Below are 23,634 nucleotides of genomic sequence, written 5' to 3'. Positions count from 1 at the left end.
CTTCAAGCCTGCCTGCCATTTGATCTGATCACAGCTGATCTACGCTGGCCTTAACTTCTTTTCTGTGCCATTTCCTCATAGCCCTCTATTTCCCAATCTATCAAATATTTATCCACCTCCACTTTAAATATTTCTAGTGATACAAGCCTCCACCACCCTTTGTGGCAGAGAATTCCAAAGATTCACCACTCCCTTCAAGAAGAAACTTCTACGCACCCCAGTTTTAAATGACTGGCCTTTTATCTTGGAGCAATGTTCCCCTGTTCAAGCCTCCCCCAGTAGTGAAAACATCTCACCATTTCTCCCGTCAAGCCCCAGATGCTGGAAATCAGAAACAAACAGAAAAATGCTGGAAATATTCAGCAGGTCGGGCAGCGTCTGTGTCACAGATCTGAAACCTGAACTTTCTTCTGGCCTGCTGGGACGGCACGGTGGCACAATGGTTAGCACTGCTGCCTCACTGCCCCAGGGACCTGGGTTTGATTCCCAGCTTGGGTCACTGTCTGTGTGGAGTTCACACATTCTCCCTGTTTCTTGTTGAATGGCGGAGCAGGCTCGAGGGGCCAGATGGCCTAATTCTGCTCCTAGTTCTTATGTTCTTGTAGTAGTTTGTCGCCTGTACAGCCAAAGTATTACTCTTTTAGTTTGTTTTAATTTCATTTACATCTGTTACACCCGTCTGAGAAGGCACCCATAATGAAGCAGGTGTAACAGATGTAAGTGAAATAAAAACTGGAAACGCTGGATAAGTAAAGCAGGTGCAGCAGTGTGGGCAGCACTGTGGCACAGTAGTTAGCCCTGCTGCCTCACAGCACCAAGTACCTGGGTTCGATTCCAGGCTTGAGTCACTGTCTGTGCAGATTCTGCACATTCTTCCTGTGTCTGTGTGGGTTTCCTCTGGGTGCTCCCTCCAGTTTCCACCCACAGTCTGAAAGATGTGCTGGTTAGGTGGATTGGCCATGCTAAATTCTCCCTCAGTGCACCCAAACAGGCGCCAGAGTATGGCGACTTGGAGATTTTCATAATAACCTCATTGTAGTGTTGACGTAAGCCCATTTGTGACATTAGTAAATAAACTTTAAACAGTATCTCTGGAGGGAGAGATACAGTTAATGTTTCAAGTTTATATGACCCTTCAACAGAACTGAATGGTTTTAAATGAGATTGGCTCAAAAGAGTGGCTGTGAGTTCACTGTCTACTCAGACTTTTTAATGATACCCACTGACCAATATACCTGAACCACACTAATGATGCTCACTTAATCCCACAGCACAACTTCAACCATAATGAGCAGTTTGTGATTCGATCAATGCAAGAAGACTTTTTAATTAATAATTCTTAAAAACAAATTATTTGTATCATCTTTTTTTCTATGTGCATATCAATTGTTGAATTGCATTTGTGCAAATTAATGCTTTACAAAAAGCTATAGCAAGGCACTATTGTGCAGAGCTCTGATAATTTCCGGAATTTTCTTTCATGTGGCCTTCCCATTCTGTCCTTCAGGTTCTGCCTTCGTATGGATGGCACAGTGGCTGCCTCACAGTGCCAGGGATCCGGATTCAATTCCGGCTTCTAGTGACTCTGTGTGGAGTTTGCTTGTCTTCCTCATATCTGTGTGGGTTTCCTCCGGATGCTCCGGTTTCTTCCCGCACGCCAAAGATGTGCAGGTTAGGTTGATTGGCTGTGCTAAATTGCCCCTTAGTATCAGGGGGATTAGCAGGGTAAATACATGAAGTTGCAGTGATCGGGCCCGGGTTGGATTGTTGTTGGTGCAGGCTTGATGGGCCAAATGGCCTCTCTCTGCATTGTAGGGATTCTATGATTCTTCTTCAAACCTCGAGTTGATTCACTTACTCAGGAGAAACCCAGGAGTAGCAGTTAGTTTTGCAGCTAAACCAGTATCAGGCCATTTTAAAACCATGTGATCACCTGCACAGTTACCCTTAACACCAACATTCTTAATATTATGAGTGTGCTTCCTTATTTACACGTCCTTGATTTCATATCAACATGTGTGTTATTCATCAGATTGGACTATTCGTTTCCCTGCTGATTGAATTAATTCTTATTCTGCTCACTGAGGGAGATCATTAAGTCAAAAATTTTATCATGGAATTCCTACAGTGCAGAAGGAGGCCGTTTGGCCCATTGAGTCTGTACCAACTCTGTTGAGCATCTTATCCAAGCACTATCCCCATAATCCAACATATTTATCAGTTAATCATCCTAACCTATACATTTTGGAACATTAAGGGGCAATTTACAGTGACCTAAACTGCACATCTTTGGACTGTGGGAGGAAATTGGAGCACCCAGAGGAAACCCAAAAAGACAGGAGGAGAATGTGAAAACTCTACACAGACTGGCATCCAAGGCTGGAATTGAACCTGGATCCCTGGCACTGTGAGGCAGTATTGCTAACCACTGTACCATCGTGCTGCCCAGTATCACTGTGCCACCCGGGGGCAGATTTGACCTCAGTAACTGAGTGTACTGGTCATGTAACAGTGATCTGCAGACCCTGAATTGATGGTGATATGATAGGGCATCCAATTAATTCGTCCCTTATCTTCCACCAGATATTTTACAGGGTACCCCCTTACACAGGGTGGGAACAATTGAATGATCCTCCTAATTCTGGCACATTCTAGGTGTGCATCCCTGTGGCGTGGGGTGGGGGTACTGTCTTACTTGGGCAGCTTGTGCCCAATGAAGGGACTTGTTGGTGGAGAAGGCTGCCCACATGAAAGGGCCCTGGCCTGCTCCAATCCCCCTGGTACAGGGGAGCTGCTGACTTTTTGATGGCTGGCAGCTCTCAGAGGGTCCAGACACCAAACAACTAATTGACTTAGACTGGCGAGGGTTGAGCAGAGTGGGAGATGTTGGAATTGCAGATACAGGGTTGCTACCAGCTCTGCAGCCAGTGGACAGGCCTACAACACAACCATTAATTTCCACAAAGTCATTTACGGGAAGCCATTCTTCACAGTGAGTCCATGTCGACTGCCCGCAGAACAACCCAGTCTGTCTCAGTTCCCCATTCAATCTACATAGCTCTGCAAAATGATTTCCTTCAAATGCTCATTCAGTTTCTTTTTTGAAATCATTGATAATTTCTGCTTCCACCCCCTTCATGAGCAATGAGTTCTCAGTGATGTCTACATGCCCCAGAGAAAGGTATTTTCTCATATTCCACCTCTCTCAAAATTTTAAATCTTTATATCATCAACTAATGGAAAGAATATTTCCTTGTCTTCCTTACTAAGCCTGTCGCAGTCTTATACACCTCCATCGAATCTGCTTTACTCCAAAGGGAACAACTCCAGCCTTCCCAACTAAACTTTGTAACTAAAACCCCCTTATCCCTGGAACAATTAAGAATTCTAAAACCTTATCCATCACTGATAACTGGCCTGTAGCTGCTAGGAATGTTCTTGCACCCTTTCTTGAATAAGAAATTTGCCACTCTTCAATCTGCTGACATCTCTATATCAAGTGAAGATTGAAAAATTAAGGAAGACTTTCAAATATCTCTTCCCCCGCCCCACTTCTTCATTTAGGAACCCAAGATACAAGCTATCAGGACCATGTGCCTTATCTACCTCAAGAATAGCCCAATCCCTAGTGTACCTAGATCCCACTTTAGAGTACACTAGCACCAATGTCCTGTTTAGTAGAAGTCAATTCAACAATGTAAAAAAAATTATATTTAAATGTTATTTACCTTTTTCTTTACTGATGCCTGAAGAATTTTGCTGTCCCATACAAACAAGACCAATTATCACTTGTCCACATGCTGGGGTATCTCTCTTTCATTGTTGCCTCCATTCTGGATAACAATGTTCCACTGTGTTTTCAATGAAGCACCAAGCAATTCTACAGTGGAAGATATTCAGTGACTTCATTCATGGAGCTACAAAAAGTAATGGCTGAACTTTTCCAGCTATTCCCGCTGGTGAGAGCTTCTCTCGTTCCCGTGGCACGTTCTGTGGTGGTGGAGGACGTGGACATGCAAAACTCCATAGGTGGGACTGGACAACCCTGTGGGTGGCTAGTGGTGGGCCGCCTCCTCCGCTGGAAAAGACACTGCTGGGGCCTGGAAAATTCTGCCTATTGTACGTGATTTTAGAAAGACGGTTCCATTGTGTGGTCTTTTGTGACATTGCAAGTAATAACTCTTGGAGAGCAGTGACTGTTGTTATGGAGTAGCTGACAATATCATAAATCCTAGAATCTCTACCGTGTAGAAGGAGGCTATTCAGCACATTGAGCCTGCATGGACAAAAATTCCATCCAGGCCCTTTTCCCCCTGTAACCCCACGTATTTACCCTGCTAATCCCCCTGACAATAAGGGACAATTTAGCATGGCAAATCAACCTAACCCGCACATCTTTGGAGTTATGTCTGATGGACATAAGTGAGTAGTTCATCTCTTTCGCTGGCATTGAAAGGATTGTTGGGTCAGACACCACAAGAACTCCTTCAGACTAGCCTTTGTGAGGCCCATATCTGAAAATTGTTTGACAGCTCATGTGCGGCACAGTGATTAGCACTGCTGCCTCACATCTCCAGAGACTTGGGTTGGATTCCTGACTTGGGTCCCTGTCTGTGTAGAGTTTGCACATTCTCCCCATGTCTGTGGGGGTTTTCTTTGGGTGCTCTGGTGTCCGCCCACAGTCCAAAGATGTGTGGGTTACATGCATTGACCATGCTAAATTGTCCCTATTGTCCCAGGATGAGTAGGATAGAGGGCCTGGGTGGGATTATTCTCAGTATATACTTGATGGGCTGAATGGCCTCCTGCACAGTAGTGTTCCTATGTTCTATGCTCCTATATCTTGTATAGTTATCCTTAATTTTGTATTAGAAATCATGGAAAGAGCAGATTTGTAGAAAAAACACCCAGGATATGTTAGGAGCACTCAAATTATTTAAAAAAAAAGGGCCTTTGGGATGATTTGGATTCTGATTTAAAGAATGAAATTAGCTCAGAGACAGGCTCCTCTATCTTGGGGAACTGCACAATGGGCCCTTCATGGACTCGTAGTCAATGAGGCAGAAATTATGCTAACTATTCAACTTCTCCCATTCAACAGAAGTAATAAAATAGGTCAGTTTAATTGACGCTGAAGTGGCTCCAGTGTCTGGAGGCTGAGTAGATATTTTGAGTTTGATAGTAACTTTATCAGAGAAGTTCAAAGCTCAGCTTTGGTCGTCGAAAGCAAACGAAAGCCACATTCTGGATTGGAAAGATTATTAGAGAGCATACTGTTCACCAAAATAAATAACTCATCTGATACCCCTGAACCATTCTAGAGTTATGTTTGTTCGATGTGAGGCAGTGACAGTGATCTGATATCAACTTTTTTTAAGATCCTGTGGCATTTAAAAACTGAAGGGTTGATGAGGTTTATTTTTTCTGACAACTCGGTAGAAATTTAGAGGTTAAAACAATGGAAGAAATGTGTCTGTAGAATACTGGGCTGTGGAAGGTCCCAAGATTTGACCTCCCAGCCATTTCTCGACATTAAGATTGATATAATGGTTACTGTGTGCCCTGATCCTCCAAGCGGGTGAAATTTTTGGACTTAGCTGCATTCCAACATCATTCTATAATCCAGGGAACTCTGAGATCCAGGAATGACTTGCTCCCAAGAATTTTGGACTGGAAAAGTCACTGTGTTAATAGAAGCACACAAATTCAAGTTTTCATTTTTGTGCAGACATGTGGCATCATGAGTGCTGACCACCTCCCCCACCTCACAAACATTTGCACACACACACACACACACACACACACACACACACACACACACACACACACACACAGGAAAATTAGCTGGTGAAGCTCAATGTGAAGAATAGCCGTTTGGGTGAGATGCCAGTGAGTGATTGGCATTTGTACCACTGTACGCCAACTGGAGAGCCAGTGCCTTTAGGAGACTGAAGATGTGCCTTCAGGAGGCACTGTAGTTGACATTGCTGCCTCACAGCGCCAGGGACTTGGGTTCAATTCTGGCCTCAGGTTACTGTATGTGTGGGGTTTGCACGTTCTCCCCATGGCTGCGTGGGTTTCCTCCGGGTGCTCCGATTTCCTCCCACAGTTCAAAGATGTGTGGATTAGGTTAATTGGCCATTCTAAATTGCCCCATAGTGTCAGGGACATTAACAAGGTAAGTAAGTGGGGTTAAGGATATTAAGCTTGGGAGGGATTGTGGTCAGTGCAGACTTGATGGGCCAAATGACCTCCTCCTGCACAATAGGAATTCTGAGATTGGTGAATGCTGATAGGATGGAGATCATTGTCAAGGATGAAACAAATGAAGCTGATCATCTTGTACATTCAGTATATCTTTAATCTCAACAATGTTGGTGTTATCTGGATACTTCCAAATGTACAGCTGTATTAAAATCCATGACTAAACAGAAGACATTGTGAGAAAAAAAACTTTTTCATACAGCGTGTGGTTGAGATACATCGCTTGGAAGTTTGGTGGGGACAGGTTCAATGGAGGCACTTAGGAAAGCATTAGATGAATAGGAACAACGTGCAGGGGAACGGCACTAAATCATGATGCTCGCTTGGAGAGTCGGTATAGACATGAGGGGTCAAATGGCCTCCTTCTGTGTCATAATAATTCTGTGACTGTGGGATACCAGCGCAACTAATCCTGATACTTCTCTATCATTGCATTTTGCAAGATTTTAATCATGCAGTGTTGATTGAAATGCAGTTATCGAATTGTTATGCTTTCAAATATCATTTAGAAGTAAAGAAAAAGTGTTTATTTTTGCTGAAACAATTGACCTCTCGATCCTTTTTTTTTTCAGGTGATGTATTTTAGTTCTCTGTTTCCCTATGTTGTACTTATCTGCTTTCTGGCTCGAGGTCTCCTTCTGAAAGGTTCTTTCGATGGCATCCGTTACATGTTTACCCCAAAGGTATGCTGTGCTGAGTTTCATTGTTAAGTTGGAAATGCTTCTCTTACTGACACTGCCAGTACAATCTGGTGATGGGATTTCTGATAAATGCTCATGATTGTTATACTGCATGCCACCTAGTGGCACAATGTACTAGTATGTACGCTGACAATCGCAAACCAGGTTATTCTGTAATTAAATCAAACTGTGCACGCAAGCTGATGCACAGGACCTAAGATCTTGATTTATTTTACAAAGATCAGCAGAAAATCACAGTCTAGCCCAGTATTGCTCAGAAGAGATATGCTGCATAATTAATGGATCTGTCAATATTATTATTGCCTTTTTCCAATCAGTTTCAATAATGGGTGCTGATTATATTGTGGAAAGGATTAAAACTACATCAGCAAATGATACAAAGGTTATATCAGTTACCAGAGGCAAAATTCTCAAATCTATGTTTATAGATACGTAAGCTAGTCACTCATAAATCCAATAAAGGATTCAAGAGAAACTTCTTTATCCAGAGAGTAGTTGGAACGTAGAACTTCCTACCACGTGGAATAGATGAGGTGAATATCCTTGGAGTCTGTAAGGAGAGGTTTCATCATGCAAACCAGCCTCCCATTGGCTCCATCTACATTTCTTGTTGCCTCAGAAAGGCAACCAGTATAATCAAGGTCCTCACACACCCTGGACATACTCCCTTCCACCTTCTTCCATCAGGAAAAAGACGCAAAAGTCTGAAGTCATGTACCAAACAAGCCTAGCACCTGCTACTTACTGCATTCATTCAAGGAGGCAGTCTGTTTCATTTTGCTATCGTGCAGCATGATCAATGCAGGCTTGGAGGGCCAAAGGGCCTGTTCCTGTGCTGTAATTTTCTTTGTTCCTTGTCCTTCCTATTTTATGATAGTTTGAAGATAATATACATTCAGTTTCCTTCAAGCATAAATCCAAAAATCAAACATGTCAAAAAATACACGTTTTTAAACCTTGTTGACTTTTAGCAAGTTTAATCTAGTTGTTTGTCTGCATTGTTTACCTTGCGATCTTTGTGGTGAACATTTTCATAGAATCTCTACAATGCAGGAGGAGGCCATTCAGCCCATCAAATCTGCACCAACCACAATCCCACCAAGGCCCTATTCTCATAACCCCACACACTTATGCTGCTAACCCCCCGACACTAGAGTTAATTTAGCAGGGCCAATCAACCTAGCCCGCACATCTTTGGACTATGGGAGGAAACTGGAGCACCCGGAGGAAACCCACACAGACGTGGAGAGAATTTGCAAACTTCACACAGACCCAAGCCAGGAATTGAACCTGGGTCCCTGACGCTGTGAGGCAGCAGTGCTAACTACTGTGCCGCCCCAAGAAACATGTCAAGGTGACCTGTATTTATTATTTAGCGGGACACCTTACTTTTCCAGCCATTGTATTTAGTTTAATCTATAGCAAGCCTCAGCTTTGGCTATTGTAATGTGATAAGCGGAGTCCTAACTGTGGTATCCAAAAACTGAAATGATTGGAAACAAGTCAACCCTAAGGATTTCAGATAAAAGATGCTTGACCTGCACTTGTATATGCAAAGAGGCAGTGCACCATTTGCAAGAAAAGCCCAGAAGTCATCCCCAGTACCTTCAGAGTGACAGGCGGGGAGTTTGGTTAGGAAAAGAAAATGATGATTACAAGTTCAGCTGGAACCTTCTGTGGCAATCATCAGCCATCTTTGAATTGCTATTGGCCTTTATGGGGCAAATTTTACCATCCCGCCCACCACAGATATCAGAGTGGGTGAGGACAGGACTGTGGAAAGGTCTGTTGACATTGGGCAGGGTTTTCTGGTTCCGGGCTAAGCACAGCTGGAAAACCTCACCCTGTGTCTCAGAAATGCACATACACCAGAATTCTACTGTCTCACCCACCATGGAATCGGAGAAATGGTCATGCAAAAGCTGAATGGTTAATATTTTCCAGCCAGTGGAAATTACAATAGCAAACCTCAGACATGTGCCTCTTTTTGAAAGCTTGCAGCTCTACTGCAAGAGTGCCACTTCTTCTTTCTAATTATTATTTAAATAAAAGCAACTTATTGCGGATGCTGGAATCTGAAACCCAAAATGCTGGAAAATCTCAGCAGATCCGGCAGCATCTGTAAGGAGAGAAAAGAGCTGATGTTTCGAGTTCAAATGACCCTGTGTCAAAGCTAAAAGGCATAGAAAGTGGGAGATATTTACACTGCAGGGTGAGGGAATGAAATATGAGTCATAGCCACAGAAACCAGGGGAAAGGCTGTTAATGATAGTCCGTAGAGAGAATAGATGTGAATGGCCAAATGGCAGAAGAACTGAAATCAGAAGGTGACAAATATGGTGTGGGAGGAGGACAAGTATTATTTACCTTGTGTCCTCAGGCCAATTTTGAATAGGAACAAACCAGGTAGGAACTGGAGTAGGCCACGTGGCCCTTCATACCTGCTCTGCCACTCAATTAGATCTTGACTGATCTGATTATAACCTCAACTCAACATTTTTTTTTTAGATCAGTTTTGATTTGAGCATGTTTTTGTGGTGTGTGTTTCTGGGATAGCCTGAGCTTACACAGTGCCCTAATCACAAACTCTTTTCAAACCTCACAGCTGGAGATCATGTTGGACCCCCAGGTCTGGAGAGGGGCTGCAACCCAAGTGTTCTTCGCCCTGGGGCTGGGGTTTGGTGGCGTGATTGCTTTCTCCAGCTACAATAAACGAGACAACAACTGCCATTTTGACGCAGTCCTCGTGTCCTTCATCAATTTCTTCACATCTGTCTTAGCCACGCTTGTGGTGTTTGCCGTCTTGGGCTTTAAGGCGAACATTATCAATGAAAAATGCATTGCTAGGTGGGTCAAAATTCCCATATCTTTCTTTGCTCACCTTTGCATGTTGCTCCTCATGCTGATTCAGCCCCTGTGTTGGTATTCCTTGCAGAAATGCGGACAAGATCCTGGAGATGCTGAAAGTCGGCACCATCAGTCACGATCTGATCCCTCGACATGTTAACCTGTCCGATGTTTCGGCAACAGATTACCATCAGATGTACACCATTATAAAGGAGGTGAAAGAAGAAGAATTCCTAAAGCTGGGTCTGGATTCATGTAAACTGGAGGATGAACTTAACCAGGTCAGTCTACAGTAAAGCAGACTAATAAGAGAACAGAGTGCTTTTCAGGGGAAGGTTGACACTGGATAAGTGTGGGGAGAAGGTATTTTGATATAATGATGCTGAACTGTTTAGCTGTATGTGAATAATATTGCTTCAGCTGAGACAGATGCTGGAAACGTTTGGGGAAAATTTTCATGGACGGGGATGGACAATTTAACAGACCGTTAAAAGGTCCACTGACTTCAGGCAGAGATTTCTGGTCCCCAGGGAGATAAGACCAGAAGATAACTCCAGCTGCCAGTGGGTGCCTGGAAACCATAGAATCCCTGCAGTGCAGAAAGTGGTCCAATGAGTCTATGCTGGCAACAATTCCACCCAGGCCCTGTCCCCCCAATCCACGTACTTACCCTGCTAATCCCCCTGACAATAAGGAGCAATTTAGCATGGCCAATTAGCACACACGTTTTTGGACTTTGGGAGGAAACTGGAGCACCCAAAAGAAGCCCATGCAGACACTGGTAGAATATGCAAAGTGCACACAATGACCCATGGTCGGAATTGAACTCGGGTCCCGACAGCTGTAAGGCAGCAGTGGTAGTTACTGTACCACCATGCCATCCTGACGGTGGGACAGCTTCAGGATTGATTATAATCCATCTGAAATCTCTTCATTTCCACCCATCAAGGGCTCAACAGTGTCAATACTCAAATAAAGCAGATATTTGTGCTTGGCATTCGCGAGTCAGTCTCTATAGCCACTACAGACGGTGCTCAATTCAGAAGTGACATACACCCTGGGTGGGGTCCATCGGCTCCTGAGACAGGCAGATGTCCAGTGCCTGTGATTACCACACGTGATCAAGGTGTCAGTGACTGTTACACTCTCATACAATTAATCACAATTCTGACATCTGAACCTAAGTTCAGCTTCTTGAAGGCAGTAGCTACAGTCCCTGGTGCTGTAACGAAACTTCAGTGCATCCCTCAAAATGTCTAATTTGCCTGTGGGTTCCAAACATTCTGGAAGAATCATAAGCATGATGACACCACTGCAGTATTTAAGAAAGAAAAGCAGCACCCCACCATCTTATTCTTAACACACTGTTTGCTCTTTTTAGTGCAAAAGGTGTACCTTATTCATTAAATATATGAAATAAACACTATAACATTTCAAATTATCGTAATAGGAATGTGCAATGATATTCAGATTGTCTACAGAGATCAAGATGCATTCTGAGGTGCTGTAATGAGAACATTATATGGGCCGAATGGCCTCCTTCTACACTGTAAGGATTCTAGAGTCATAGAGGTTTACAGCATGGAAACAAGCCCTTTGACATCTTTTTTAACCACTAAGGTAGTCCCAACTGCCCGCATTTGGCCCATATCCCTCTATACCCATCCTACCCATGTAACTGTCTAAATTATTTTTAAAAGACAAAATTGTACCTACTACCATCTCTGGCAGCTTGTTCCAGCCGCTCACAACCCACTGTGTGAAAAAATTGCCCCGCTGGATCCTTTTGTATCTCTCCCCTCTCACCTTAAACCTATGCTCTCTAGTTTTAGACTCCACTCCCTTTGGGAAACGATGTGTTGACTATCTAGTTGATCTGTGCACCTCATTATTTTGTAGACCTTAATGAGATCAGCTCCAAGCCTCTTATGCTCCAGGGAAAAAAGTCCCAGTGATTGATTGATATAATTTCAGTATTTTCATTACAGAGAGTACAGTGCTGATCAAATGATATACATGGGCCGTGTCGCATTCTGAGGTGCTTCAATTCAGTCACATTTATTGTATATAGTCAGGATTAAGTTTAACAGACTCTTTATTTGCTTCATGTTTTGTAGGCTGTGCAAGGAACTGGGTTAGCTTTCATTGCCTTCACCGAGGCAATGACTCACTTCCCAGCATCCCCCTTCTGGTCAGTGCTGTTCTTCCTGATGTTAGTGAATCTGGGCCTGGGCAGCATGTTTGGCACCATTGAGGGAATACTCACACCTCTTGTTGATGCATTCAAAGTGCGCAAAGAAATTCTCACCAGTAAGTGGCACCGTTACGATGTGAAACTTTCAGCATTGTTGGAAAATAAACTGTGTACATTTTTAACATGGCAAATGTCTTATTTGTGCAAAAGGCTTTGGCTGAATATAAATGAGCAGGTTTTGGGATTTTCCAGCCGCAATCACTCCGAAACTGGAAAACCCCGCCTGAGATCAACGGACTTTTTCATGGTCCACCCGTCGGAACGTCAAAATTCACCCGCAGAGGATGCTTGCGCAGTGGCCCGTGCCTGCTGGCTTCCCAATTTTAGTTAGCCAGCTTAATCACCGGTCAGTCCCCCGACCACCGCAAGACATCCCCCGCCTCCCCCAGCTTCCCCACGATCCCCTCCCGCCGACATTCCCAACCACCCCTCCCTCAGTGCTGATTGCCCAGGCATCCTGCCCCCATCAGGCTCCTCCCCCCCCCCCATTAGGCCTCGCTCCCTTGGCACTGCCTCAGACCTGGTGGGACCTACCCAGGCTGGCACAGCCAACATGCCATTTGTCAGGGTGCGCCACCCCACCCCCACCCCCGCTCCTAATCCTTTGGTGGGGTTTACTGTAAACCTGCTGGAGTGAAATATTCCCGGCCTGGAGGAGGTGCTAGGGGGCCTGGAGATTTCAGTCCCAGGTCCGCTGATTATATTTAAATTTGGTCATGCATATATAATGCAGCCTTCTGCCTAATTCCAGCGAGGAGCTGACAGCACTGGAATTCTGTCGCTGGGAGACGCGTTCAGGGCCGGGTGTCCAGCACAGATTGCGTTCATTGGGCGCTGCTTGAATCTCCCTGCTCGCTGCGCTTAAAAAAAAATCAGCACAGAGGGATGGGAAAATCGCCCCTGCCCTCCCCACAATGCCCAGATTTCACCATCTGCAGTGGTGGGATTTGGACCCGTATTCCTAGACCAGTACGCTGGGTCTCTGAATTTCTAGTCCAATGAATACGCCACAGCCTGTTTCTACCCCACCCCCCCATCCGCTGTAATGGGAACCCTCACACACCATGCACTCACTCAGTTAAACATGCTGACAACTGATTGCTATCAACAGCTTGGAAAATGATGGTAAATCTAACAGCAGATTTGTTCCCCCCCCTACCCACCACCTCCGTTATTAGAAAAAAAGCATTGAATAAAGAGCCACAATTTGAGCTAACAGAAAGTTTGCTTGCTCAGCATACTTTCCTTTTGATCCAATGGCCTGATCCTCCATGGGAATTATATTAAAGGTTCAGTATCTCATTGTCCAGCTTTGACTTCAGGGCAGTTCTTCAAATTCAAGATTGGCCAACAAGCGAGCTCTCTGTCTCTGACTTTGTACGTGAAAGAAATAAAAATTGGAACTCTCACAGTGGACAATGTATAAATTTTTTATTTTCAATGTAACCCCATGAAAGGCTTTGGACATGGAACACTGGTGTCTTTATTCAAGGAACACTGCTTGTAGTAGTGTACTGTGTGGAGAAGTCTTACGATTTTTAAATTCTACTTCCTTTTCATGCTTGCTCTGCTGGCAATCACAAGATTACAGTCAACTTATTTGTAGGTGATTTGCAATGTACTTTGGCCATGTGTCAGGTTTTGTAATATATATTTTCCTTTGCTCCAGTTGGCTGCTGTCTCATGGCTTTCAGTGTAGGCCTCCTCTTTGTGCAGCGTTCTGGAAACTACTTTGTAACCATGTTTGATGATTACTCAGCCACACTTCCCCTACTAATTGTGGTTATCCTGGAGAATGTCGTTATTGCTTGGGTTTATGGCACAAACAAGTACGTACCCGTGGTGCGAATGGTTCATCTACATTTTGGTAAAATGTGTAACAGAGTGTGACTGAAAAATATTGCGTTTTGCTCATTTTGCTTTCTCCACAAGTTACGTCCCAATTTTGTCACACCACAGCACAGGCAGTGGCTATTCTTTGTGAGCTGCAGTAGGATTTCTTGTAATACTGTACTGCTCCATCTAGTGACACCAGTGAGAACTAGTTAACAGTCACTCTTATAGAATCTGAATGAGGGCTAATACTTATGCTTGGTCTTTCTGAACTCAAACAGAAGGTGATTGTAATATTGCTTTAAGGGATAGCAGCATGGCATCTTTAGAAGGAAAGTGTGTCCTGTCGTGTTGTGATAATGATATTAAGTGCACTCGTAATAGATTGAGTAATCACGTTCACTTATTTAAACTATGCACATGAGAACAGATTGACATGGATAAGCAGCTTGGAGACATCAGCAGCAGAGTTGTGTTCTGCTCACAGGCAAAAGGGAAGCTAAGGCTGGATTACATGTCATATTCCCCTTCTAATGATGTCATGTCGCTCACCCTTAAAGGTGTATTACTCCAAAGGTCTCATCACTGGAAGAATCTACGCAAATCAATTTCTTATAGAATCATAGAATCCTACAGTGCTGAAAGAGGCTATTTGGCCTATTGGGTCTGGACCGACCACGATCTCACCCGCCCCCCTCCCCTGTCACCATGCCCTAGCTAGTCTCCTTGACAGTAAGGGAGAATTTAGCATAGCCAATCCACCTAACTCGCACATGTTTGGACTGTGGGAGGAAACCGGAGCACTCGGAGAAAACCCACGCGGACACGGGGAGAACATGGGAATTCCATTAAGATAGTGACCCAAGGCTGGGCATCAAACCTTGTTCCCTGGCGCTGTGAGGCAGCAGTGCTAACCACTGTGCCACAGTGGATAGAGCCATCATAATTTAACTAGTGTTCGTTCTATTGTTCTACTCTATGCACATAAGTTTGGCCTGGCAACATCACCAGTAATTTCATTTTTTAGATTATTGCTAGGGTCTGGGCATGAACTGCCTTGGCTAACTCTCACCCTCACCCTCCCTGAAAGGAACAACATTTTCTCCACTTAGCACTTCACAAAAACATCCCAGCTTCACCTGTGGAGAATGGTGTTACAAATGAGTATGCCACAACAGATTAACACCAAGATTCTGGAAACATTTTCTCATAGACTGCTTCAAGTAACTAAATGAGAAGGCCATTTGATTTTGTGTTGAATTTTCCTAGGTTCATGGAGGACTTGAAGGATATGCTTGGATTCAGTCCTTTCCGATATTATTATTACACATGGAAATACATTTCTCCGTTTATTTTGATTGTTTTACTTGGTGCAAGCATTGTCCAGATGTGCTTGAGTCCACCTGGCTACCAAGCCTGGATTAGTGAACTGGTGAGTTCTATTTAAACCCATTAGTAATCTTCTGTTGCATTGTGGTTTTGCCTGAGAGCCCAGGGGATGATTCTGTGGGTGTACATGTACAGATATATTATTTGGGGCACTAACCTTGTATTGCTAATGCTGGAATACCCTAAAGGCAATAAATTTAAACCCCAATTATCATTTCGCCTTCTGACCTCTGACACTTCAGAACCTATTATTGCAGGCGGAAGATCTGTCAGAGCAATGTTGGTCTTGGGTTTTATATGTGCAATCCTGGAACAACAGTGACAGTATCATGTCATTACCACATTAAGGAAATGACAGGTGAGATCTACAAAGGAAATACTATATACTTTATAAGACTCTTGTCAGACCCCACTTGGAGTACTGTGCGCAGTTCTGGCTGCCTCACTACAGGAAGGATGTGGAAGCTATTGAGAGGGTGCAGAGGAGATTTACAAGGATGTTGCCTGGATTGGGAGGCAAGCCTTATGAATATAGGTTGGGGGAGCTAGGGCTCTTCTCCCTGGAGAGACGAAGGTTGAGAGGCGACCTGATAGAGGTTTATAAAATGTTGAGAGGAATAGATAGGGTGGATTCTCAGAGGCTATTTCCCAGGGCTGAAATGGTCGCTACGAGAGGACACAGGTTTAAGGTGCTGGAAAGCAAGTACAGAGGAGATGTTGGGGTAAGTTTTTCACTCAGAGGGTGGTGAGTGAGTGGAATTGGCTGCCGTCGGTGGTGGTAGAGGCGAACTCGCTGGGGTCTTCTAAAAGACTTCTGGATGAGTATATGGGATTTAATGGGATTGGGAGTTACAGATAGTTCTATGGCTTGGTAGGTATGGATATGATTGGCTCAACTTGTGGGCCGAAGGGCCTGTTTGTGCTGTAGTGTTCTAATGTTCTATATTTGTGCTCAGAATTAGAACTGAAAAGGGATACTTAAATGAGCAAACTGGGTAGGTATAAAAATACCGGTTGTTTTGGCAATGTGTCCCACATCAGCCCCACAATCCTAACTTGCCTGAAACCAACTTGCCACAGGGCTTACTTGATAATGGGGAAAAAAATCACAGCCAGGACTCTCTGGTCCTGCACACCCCGCTGCCAGTGAGAGCGGGGAATTTGGCACTCAGCAAAATCACCGTTCACAGCAGCAGGACTGGATATTTCCAGCCACGGACTAGGCCTTGGCAATGTCCTCAACCAGCTTGATCTCTGACCTGCTGAATAAAGCTCACAAGAGGCAACATCCTGACCACAGGATGCCCAGGCAAGCTTGTACTTTTAGCTTCTTACCAGTGTCTTGTGGATTAAGTGGAACGGGAACTCTGCCGTTGACCCCATAAAGTTTAAACTTTTAAAATTTATTTATTAGTGTCACAAGTAGGCTGACAGTAACACTGCAATGACGTTACTGTGAAAATCCCCCAACTGCCACACTCCGGCGCCTGTTTGGGTACACTGAGGGAGAATTTAGCACTGAACCAGCACATCTTTCAGACTGTGGCAGAAAACCTGACCACCCAGAGGAAACCCACGCAAACACAGGGAGAATGTGCAGACTCCACACAGACGGTGACCCAAGCCGGGAATCGAAGCAGGGCTCTGCTGCTGTGAGGCAGCATTGCTAACCACCGTGCTGCCCTAAGGAGCCTCCCTTGCCTCTGTCTTTGTCCCCATCCCCAAAGTTCCCATTTCCAAATCCCTCCCTGACCCCGTAACTGATTGGGAATTGTTCCTGCGGACCCCTGGTGGCAGCTGGACTGCCTGCAAATTTCTACTCCCGTCTGACATTATTCCCACCAAAAGTTAATGCTGAGGCAATCAGTAAGGCTCTGAAGTTAAAATAGTTACAGGGTGGGGGGAGGGCAACAAACGGATTATCCCTGCTTCAGTATACTCTCCCGCAGTTCACTACCCTCTCCCTTCCCCTGCATTAACGTTAGGATGCAATTAATTACATCCAGCTATTTGAATGGGGTTTTAAAAATGGTACATTTATCTGTAGTGTAGATTAATAATATTGCAACATGAAGCAGAAATAGTTTGAATTTTGGCAGGAGAGGCCACCAGATTTACATAATAGACTTGGAAAGCAACAGTGCTCAGAATATGCACCACTTTCAGAGCTTTTGGGTAGGGGATTACTCTCCAAAATAAAAAACAACTGGTAATTAGATAATACCTTTAATATTGTAAAACATCTCAAGTAGGCTTGTTCTGAGGTAAGTTTTAAGGTGTGTCTCAAAGGTGGAAAGGGAGGTAGAAAGGCGATGAGATGGAGGGGAGGAGTTCTTGGATCTTTGACAGCTTAAGACCCAGCCACTAATGATGGATATTAAAATCGGGGATGCCTAAGAGGCCTGAACTGGACAAGCACAGATGTTGTAGATGGTTGTAGGGTCAGGGGAACAAGCCATAGGCTGATTCAAAAACAAGGGTGAGAGTTTTTAAAAATAGATGCATTTGTTCTACCTGGGCGTAAAATAGGTCAGCAAGCACAGAGGTATTGGGCTAATGGGACTCGACACAAGTTCAGATTCAGGCTGGAGGATCTTAAACTTGTGGAAGGTGGAAGTTCAACCAGGGAGTGCATTAGAAAGGTCAAATCTAGAGCTACAGAAGCACGGATGAGGGTTTGAGTGGCAGATGAGCGGAGTTGGGCAATGTTACGTAGGTGGAAATAGGTACCGTCTATAGTGATGGCACAGATATGCATTCGGAAGTTCATCTTGGAGTCAAATGTGACGGGGTGAATTTTCCAGTCCTGCCGGCTATGGAATCATCACAGGCAGGACGTAAAATTTGACCTCGGATGGGAACTTTCAATCTCGGGGTAGTTGCATGCGGCTGGAAATTCCTGCCCAATGCCGCTAGGTAGGTCACCCTTATTAGTTGCATGTTTTAAGATTGAGTCCTGGCAACTTCTAAAGCTGAAATGTTTTAGGGGAGTTCTTAATTCATTGTGTGAACCTTGGAAGTGAACACTTGTGTGCATCTTATTTGTTTATCAATGATTACCACGTTAAATTGCACCGAGGCTGCTTAAGCGAATGGAGTTGACCTCAGTTTTAGAAATACTGAAAAACTGTAAAGTGAGATTTTGGGGGCCGATATTTACAGGTTAATGAAACAAGTGAGTTGGCAGCTTGCTTTAAACCATTTTCCGTTTAGCAGTGGTTGTCCAATCCCAATATGAACCAATTTTGGGTGCTTACACAGATCAATTTCACCCCCTGTGAGAATTAATACTAATTCGAAACAAAACCCTCGGCGTGAAGTTTCAGAATGACTGAAGCTTGGCACCCGCCATCTGCAAAATCAGCAGGAAAGACATCCCCACCAACTCCAGCAGCCCCCGGTGCCAAAGTACACTCTAACCAGCTTTGATAGTCTCACTTTGGAGAGCTGCTGGCCAATCTGATTGGCTGCCCTGCCCTCCAGGCACAGTGCAGCAGTGGCCGGAAGAGGCACTGCAGGGAGCTGTCCAAAAATAGTTGCTAGAAACCAGACCATAAGTTTCAGTTTATTTGTTAGTGTCACAAGTAGGTGAATGTTAACACTACAATGAAGTTACTGTGAAAATCACCGAGTCGCCACACTCCGGCGCCTGTTCAGGTACACTGAGGGAGAATTTAGCATAGCCATAGATAAATGTCAGGGAGTCCCAGGATGGGGAGGGTAGGAAATACCTGGGGTGGGGTGGGGGGGGGGGGGGGGGGGGTGGTTGTGGTTATGAGGATTGTAATCGGGGTCTTGAGCATAGGCTGGGACGGGGGGAGAGGGTCCGGAAATTAGTGGGCCTTAACAGGCGTGTGCCCCCAGTTGAAAGGGTGGCTCCTGTGCCTTCCCACCCAAGATGGAACTGTGCTCCATCGTGGTTTTCCCTCCCTGAGCCGCCAGCCACCCACCAGCCTAAAGATTGAGGCTGGGCAGGAAAAGGTCCTAAGTGGCCACTAAAGTGCCTTAATTGGGGCAAGGGCGGGCCTCCCATCTGAGGCCTGATCGGTCCAGTGTAAAATCACTAGGGCAGGCAGAATTCCGGACGGAATCCCCTCCATGAAATTTCACACTCCTTTCGCCCGCCCCATCTCAGAACCCGCTATCAGGAAGCGTAAAATTCCAGCTCTGGATTTACTGAACCCATAATAGATCATTCAGGTGACACGGTTACAGAATTCTTCTCTCCATTTTCCTAGGGTGACGAGAAGTTTCTGAGTTACCCACCGTGGGGCTTGGCTGTCTGTATCTGCCTCGTGTTAGTAGCAATTCTCCCTGTCCCGATCGTCTTTGTCATCCGTTACTTTAACATCATCGATGACGGCTCCAACTCCCTGGCCTCGGTCTCCTACAAGAAAGGGCGGATTCTGAAGGAGAACTCCAACCTGGAGGAAGACGACGCCAGCCTTCTGCACAGCAAGACCCTGAACGAGGCGCACTCCCCAGGGGCTGGAAATAGCATCTACCGCAAACAAAATGGATCTCCCACTCCAGAAGCAGACATGGCTCCAAACGGTCGCTATGGCATTGGGTACTTAATGGCTGACATGCCTGAATCAGACTTGTAGCTTTTGAGCAAGCTTTGCCCGTCTATATGTATGTTGCTACGTTGAGCAGAATTGCACGCAAAATACTAACGTGGCACCTGTATCATGTATATCCTGTAGATAGACTATATTTTTCCATATTAATGATACTGTCTGAATACTGTTGCCTACAAGTAGCTGTGAGCAAAACTGAACATTATACTTTCCTGCATCGAGCAGATTTTATTCAGTGATCCCTCTTTAGGAAAGAAAACTTGTTGTTTTTCTCAAAGACACATATTTTGCTTCCTAATTGGAGCCTATTCTTTCTCACCATGTCACTGAGATTAGTAAATTTGAGTTTTTCATTCTGTAACTTATGCAAATATTTAAAATGGATTTCAGACACTGAATCAATATTTGAATTGATGTCATTATTTGGTAGCTTATCAAAAGACAGTGTGTTCGCAAAATGTTAGTTCAGCAGAAATAGCATTTAGCAGGGATCACTTATTACCTCCATGTAAGGGGCAATTTCTCAGCCCTACCCACAGGGGGCACTGATGGGTGTTAAGACCACAGTATTCCATTCTAATTCTCTTCCTGCATCCAGTGGTCCACTAAGGCAGACTTTTGTCTGTTAGACTATAGTATACTGATTCCAAATTATCTGACACAAAAGCCCAGGAATTAATCCACATAGAACCCATGTTTAGCTGTTACTCCAACCGCAAATGCCCAGTATGGTGGACAGCAAGCACGTACGGTTTCATTTGCCTGCTGGACTGGATAAGGATTACCAAGAGGTTTCTCCCTTCCCTAACAGCACTGTGGATGTCCCTACATCACAGGGCCTCCAGTAATTCAAGATGGCAGCTCTCCACCATTTTCTCAAGTACTGTTAGTAATGGGCAATAAATGCTGGTTTTTGCAAGCGATGCTGACATCTCTCAAATAAAATCGAAATAGGCGTTAGGCCTTACGTTTGCAAATGGCCTCAGCACCTGTTTGAGCTCAGCTTTCCGAGATTGGTTTATTCCGAGTCAGCCACTCCACTGTGGGCCTGCACTCGGGGGAGGGGTGGGGGGGGGGGTGCGGAGTGGAACAGGCCTGAGGAAATCGTCTGCAACAAAGAGTAAGTGCAATTGCAGAGCTGGTAGGAGCATGTTTCATTTAAGATGAACCCACTCCTAGCCCCGCACCTTCCTTAATCAGTCGTCACTGCTTCCAGTCGTGGGACTGACAATCACAATTCCCAACATCATCCCGAATCCAGGCTGGGCTTCCTGTCCCCATGTTCACGTCCCTGCACTTACTCCAGCCAGATTCCTGATTCCTCCCAGTCTTATTCCTCTGGACCCATGTATCATTGGTATCATGATAAGAAGTCTCACAACACCAGAATAAAGTCCAACAGCTTTATTTGGAATCACAAGCTTTTGAAACGCTGCTCCTTCATCAGCTGAGCGGTCACTCACCTGATGAAGGAGCTGCGCTCCGAAAGCTCGTGATTCCAAATAAACCTGTTGGACTTCAACCTGGTGTTGTGAGACTTCTTACTGTGCCCACCCCAGTCCAACGCCGGCATCTCCACCTCATGACTAGTATCATATTGGCATCCTAGTTCACTGCACTTTGCCAGTCAACTGCTACCCCAAGGTCCAATGCCCTGTATTTGGGGAGATCGAATTTCTGGGCCAGCACTTGCTTTGCAGCCCCTTATTGGGAAGGGACGGAATCATGGGAACTTTTCCCGAAGAATTCCTGTTATGCTCTATAATTGTTAACGTAGCAAAATGTTCTCAAAATTTACATATGTCAATGCCATGCATTATCACAATGTAATTGAAATAGTTTGTTAATTCTGGTTAAAGACAGGCATACTCCCATTGATTATGTTTTTCTGAGGAGAGGAATTTCCCACCTTGATAACCACATCTACCCTTTAACAGTTGTATGTAACATGGAGATTTTGTGCTTCTCTGCTGTGTGACCACAATTGAGAGGCTGGCATGAGCTACAGATAGCTAGAGGGAGCTGTAATTTTTAAACTGGCTGTATATTTTGTGTAAAGTGTTTGCTATTATTAATTTGAAGAGGTAAAGCCCTATTTTCAAGAGTCAGAAGTGACTCTGTTATCAGACTGATTAGTACAGTTATAATTTGGTGCCTAATTATTTTAGATATTTATTGTGGTTTAGAATATTTAGTGAACAAGCTATATATTTATATTGCATATTGCAAAATGTACATATGTATATTTGTCTGGATTTGTTTGAACATTTTGATGCAAAAAAATGCTTTTTTCAGCACTGATAAGGCCTTTGATGAAATTCTTTAATTTTGTTAAGTTGGTTTCCTCGTAGTAAAGGTACCACCTTACTTTTTCCCACAGTGGAAGGTTTAGGATCTTGAGTTCTACTGGAGCTCTGTAGCCCTTTGTTATATTTAATGTGACATTAAACACCCAGTGATGAAGCTCGGGACTACATTTGTCTGTTTTATTCTGGTGGCTGTGTTTGTTTCTAAAGAGGTTTCTTCAAACTTAAATCATTTGCACTTTTATCTTATTTATGTTCCTTCCCTGGTTTGTCTTGGAATGTAAGATAATTGCAGGATGGTGCCAGGAGAAGCTGGAGGTCACTTGGGCATTATTCTCTCTTTTAACCTGTAATCGATTGCAAAGGCTTCTCAGCTTTGAAACTTGGATTCTTTTTATTTATTAGTGTCACAAGTAGGCATACATTAACATTGCATCACAGCTGCAAAAAAGATGGCAAAATTCTGCAGTGAAAGGGTGCATTATATTAAGTTAATTTTTCTTATTAGTGTCACAAGTAGGCTTACATTAACAGTGCAACGAGGTTACTGTGAAAATCCCCTAGTTGCCACACTCCAGTACCTGTTCGGGTATGCTGAGGGAGAATTTAGCATGGCCAATGCTAATCAGCATGTCTTCTGGACTGTGGGAGCAAACCAGAGCATCTGGAGGAAACCCATGTGGACATGGGGAGAATGTGTAGACTCCGCACAGACAGTGACCCAAGCTAGGTCCCTGGCGCTGAGGCAGCAGTGCTAACCACTGTGCCGCCTGTGAAAGTGGGCCTATATGTCATGCATTAGGATGTTTTGAATGAAAGCTGTAGCAATTTTTATTGCTCGAGTCACCAGATTAACCCTGCCATATTTCATTAACATTCATTAACCCCTACCATCCATCGTGACGCTTTGCAGTTGCCATGGTTCGAAAGGGTGCCCTCTGCTGTGTTGTCATCATGGTCCATGTGGAGGTCTTGTAGCTAAGCGGTAGCACCCCTACTTTTGGAACAGAAGCTCTGGGTTCAAGTCCAATAGCAGAACCTGTTGGCTATTATGTTGTAAAACTCCATAACCAGCTGATAATCAGATTGGGGATCATTCTACTCCTTCCCCATTATTCCCCAAAGGGAAAAAGTATGTAAAGATCTGCTTAAAAGAATGGTTTATGAATATGCTCGCCCAGATTGGAATAAAATAAAACCAAAAATGCCTTATACCCCTACCTGCCATTCGTGGCAGTAAATGCCATGTAACTGCAATGAATGATCTAGGCTTTTATCTCCCAAGTATGTTCAGTTTCATTTCTTGAGTAATGAAAGCAAAGTTCAATAGATACTTCATCATCCAGCACTGGAATTTCCCAGTCCTGCCTCTGATGGAAATTGTTGCAGGTGGGTTGGAAAACCTGACGGAACGGCAAAAGGTGTGCGGGACCAAAAAATCCCACCCTTCGTGACAGTAG

The 23,634-nt window shown here is 44.4% G+C and overlaps 1 protein-coding gene across 3 annotated transcripts in view; it reads left to right on the top strand.

Moving 5' to 3' along the window:
- slc6a15 (solute carrier family 6 member 15) overlaps positions 1-20,913 on the top strand; it is a 47,712-nt gene extending 26,799 nt beyond the window's left edge. For all 3 annotated transcript variants that reach the window (XM_080191176.1, XM_080191177.1, XM_080191178.1), the window contains exons 6-12: positions 6,837-6,947; positions 9,571-9,812; positions 9,901-10,093; positions 11,930-12,122; positions 13,736-13,895; positions 15,169-15,331; positions 19,527-20,913. In XM_080191176.1, coding sequence (XP_080047302.1) covers positions 6,837-6,947; positions 9,571-9,812; positions 9,901-10,093; positions 11,930-12,122; positions 13,736-13,895; positions 15,169-15,331; positions 19,527-19,895 — 1,431 coding nt within the window. In that variant the 3' untranslated portion in view covers positions 19,896-20,913. The remainder of the gene's footprint in view (positions 1-6,836; positions 6,948-9,570; positions 9,813-9,900; positions 10,094-11,929; positions 12,123-13,735; positions 13,896-15,168; positions 15,332-19,526) is intronic.
- The last annotated feature ends 2,721 nt before the right edge of the window (positions 20,914-23,634 follow it).

This window comes from Carcharhinus amblyrhynchos, chromosome 6 (genome assembly GCF_965287045.1).
Source record: "Carcharhinus amblyrhynchos chromosome 6, sCarAmb.v2.hapA, whole genome shotgun sequence".
In the NCBI taxonomy this organism is placed as follows: domain Eukaryota; kingdom Metazoa; phylum Chordata; class Chondrichthyes; order Carcharhiniformes; family Carcharhinidae; genus Carcharhinus; species Carcharhinus amblyrhynchos.
Note: the sequence above shows the minus strand (reverse complement) of the source record. Positions and strands in the feature narration are given on the sequence as shown.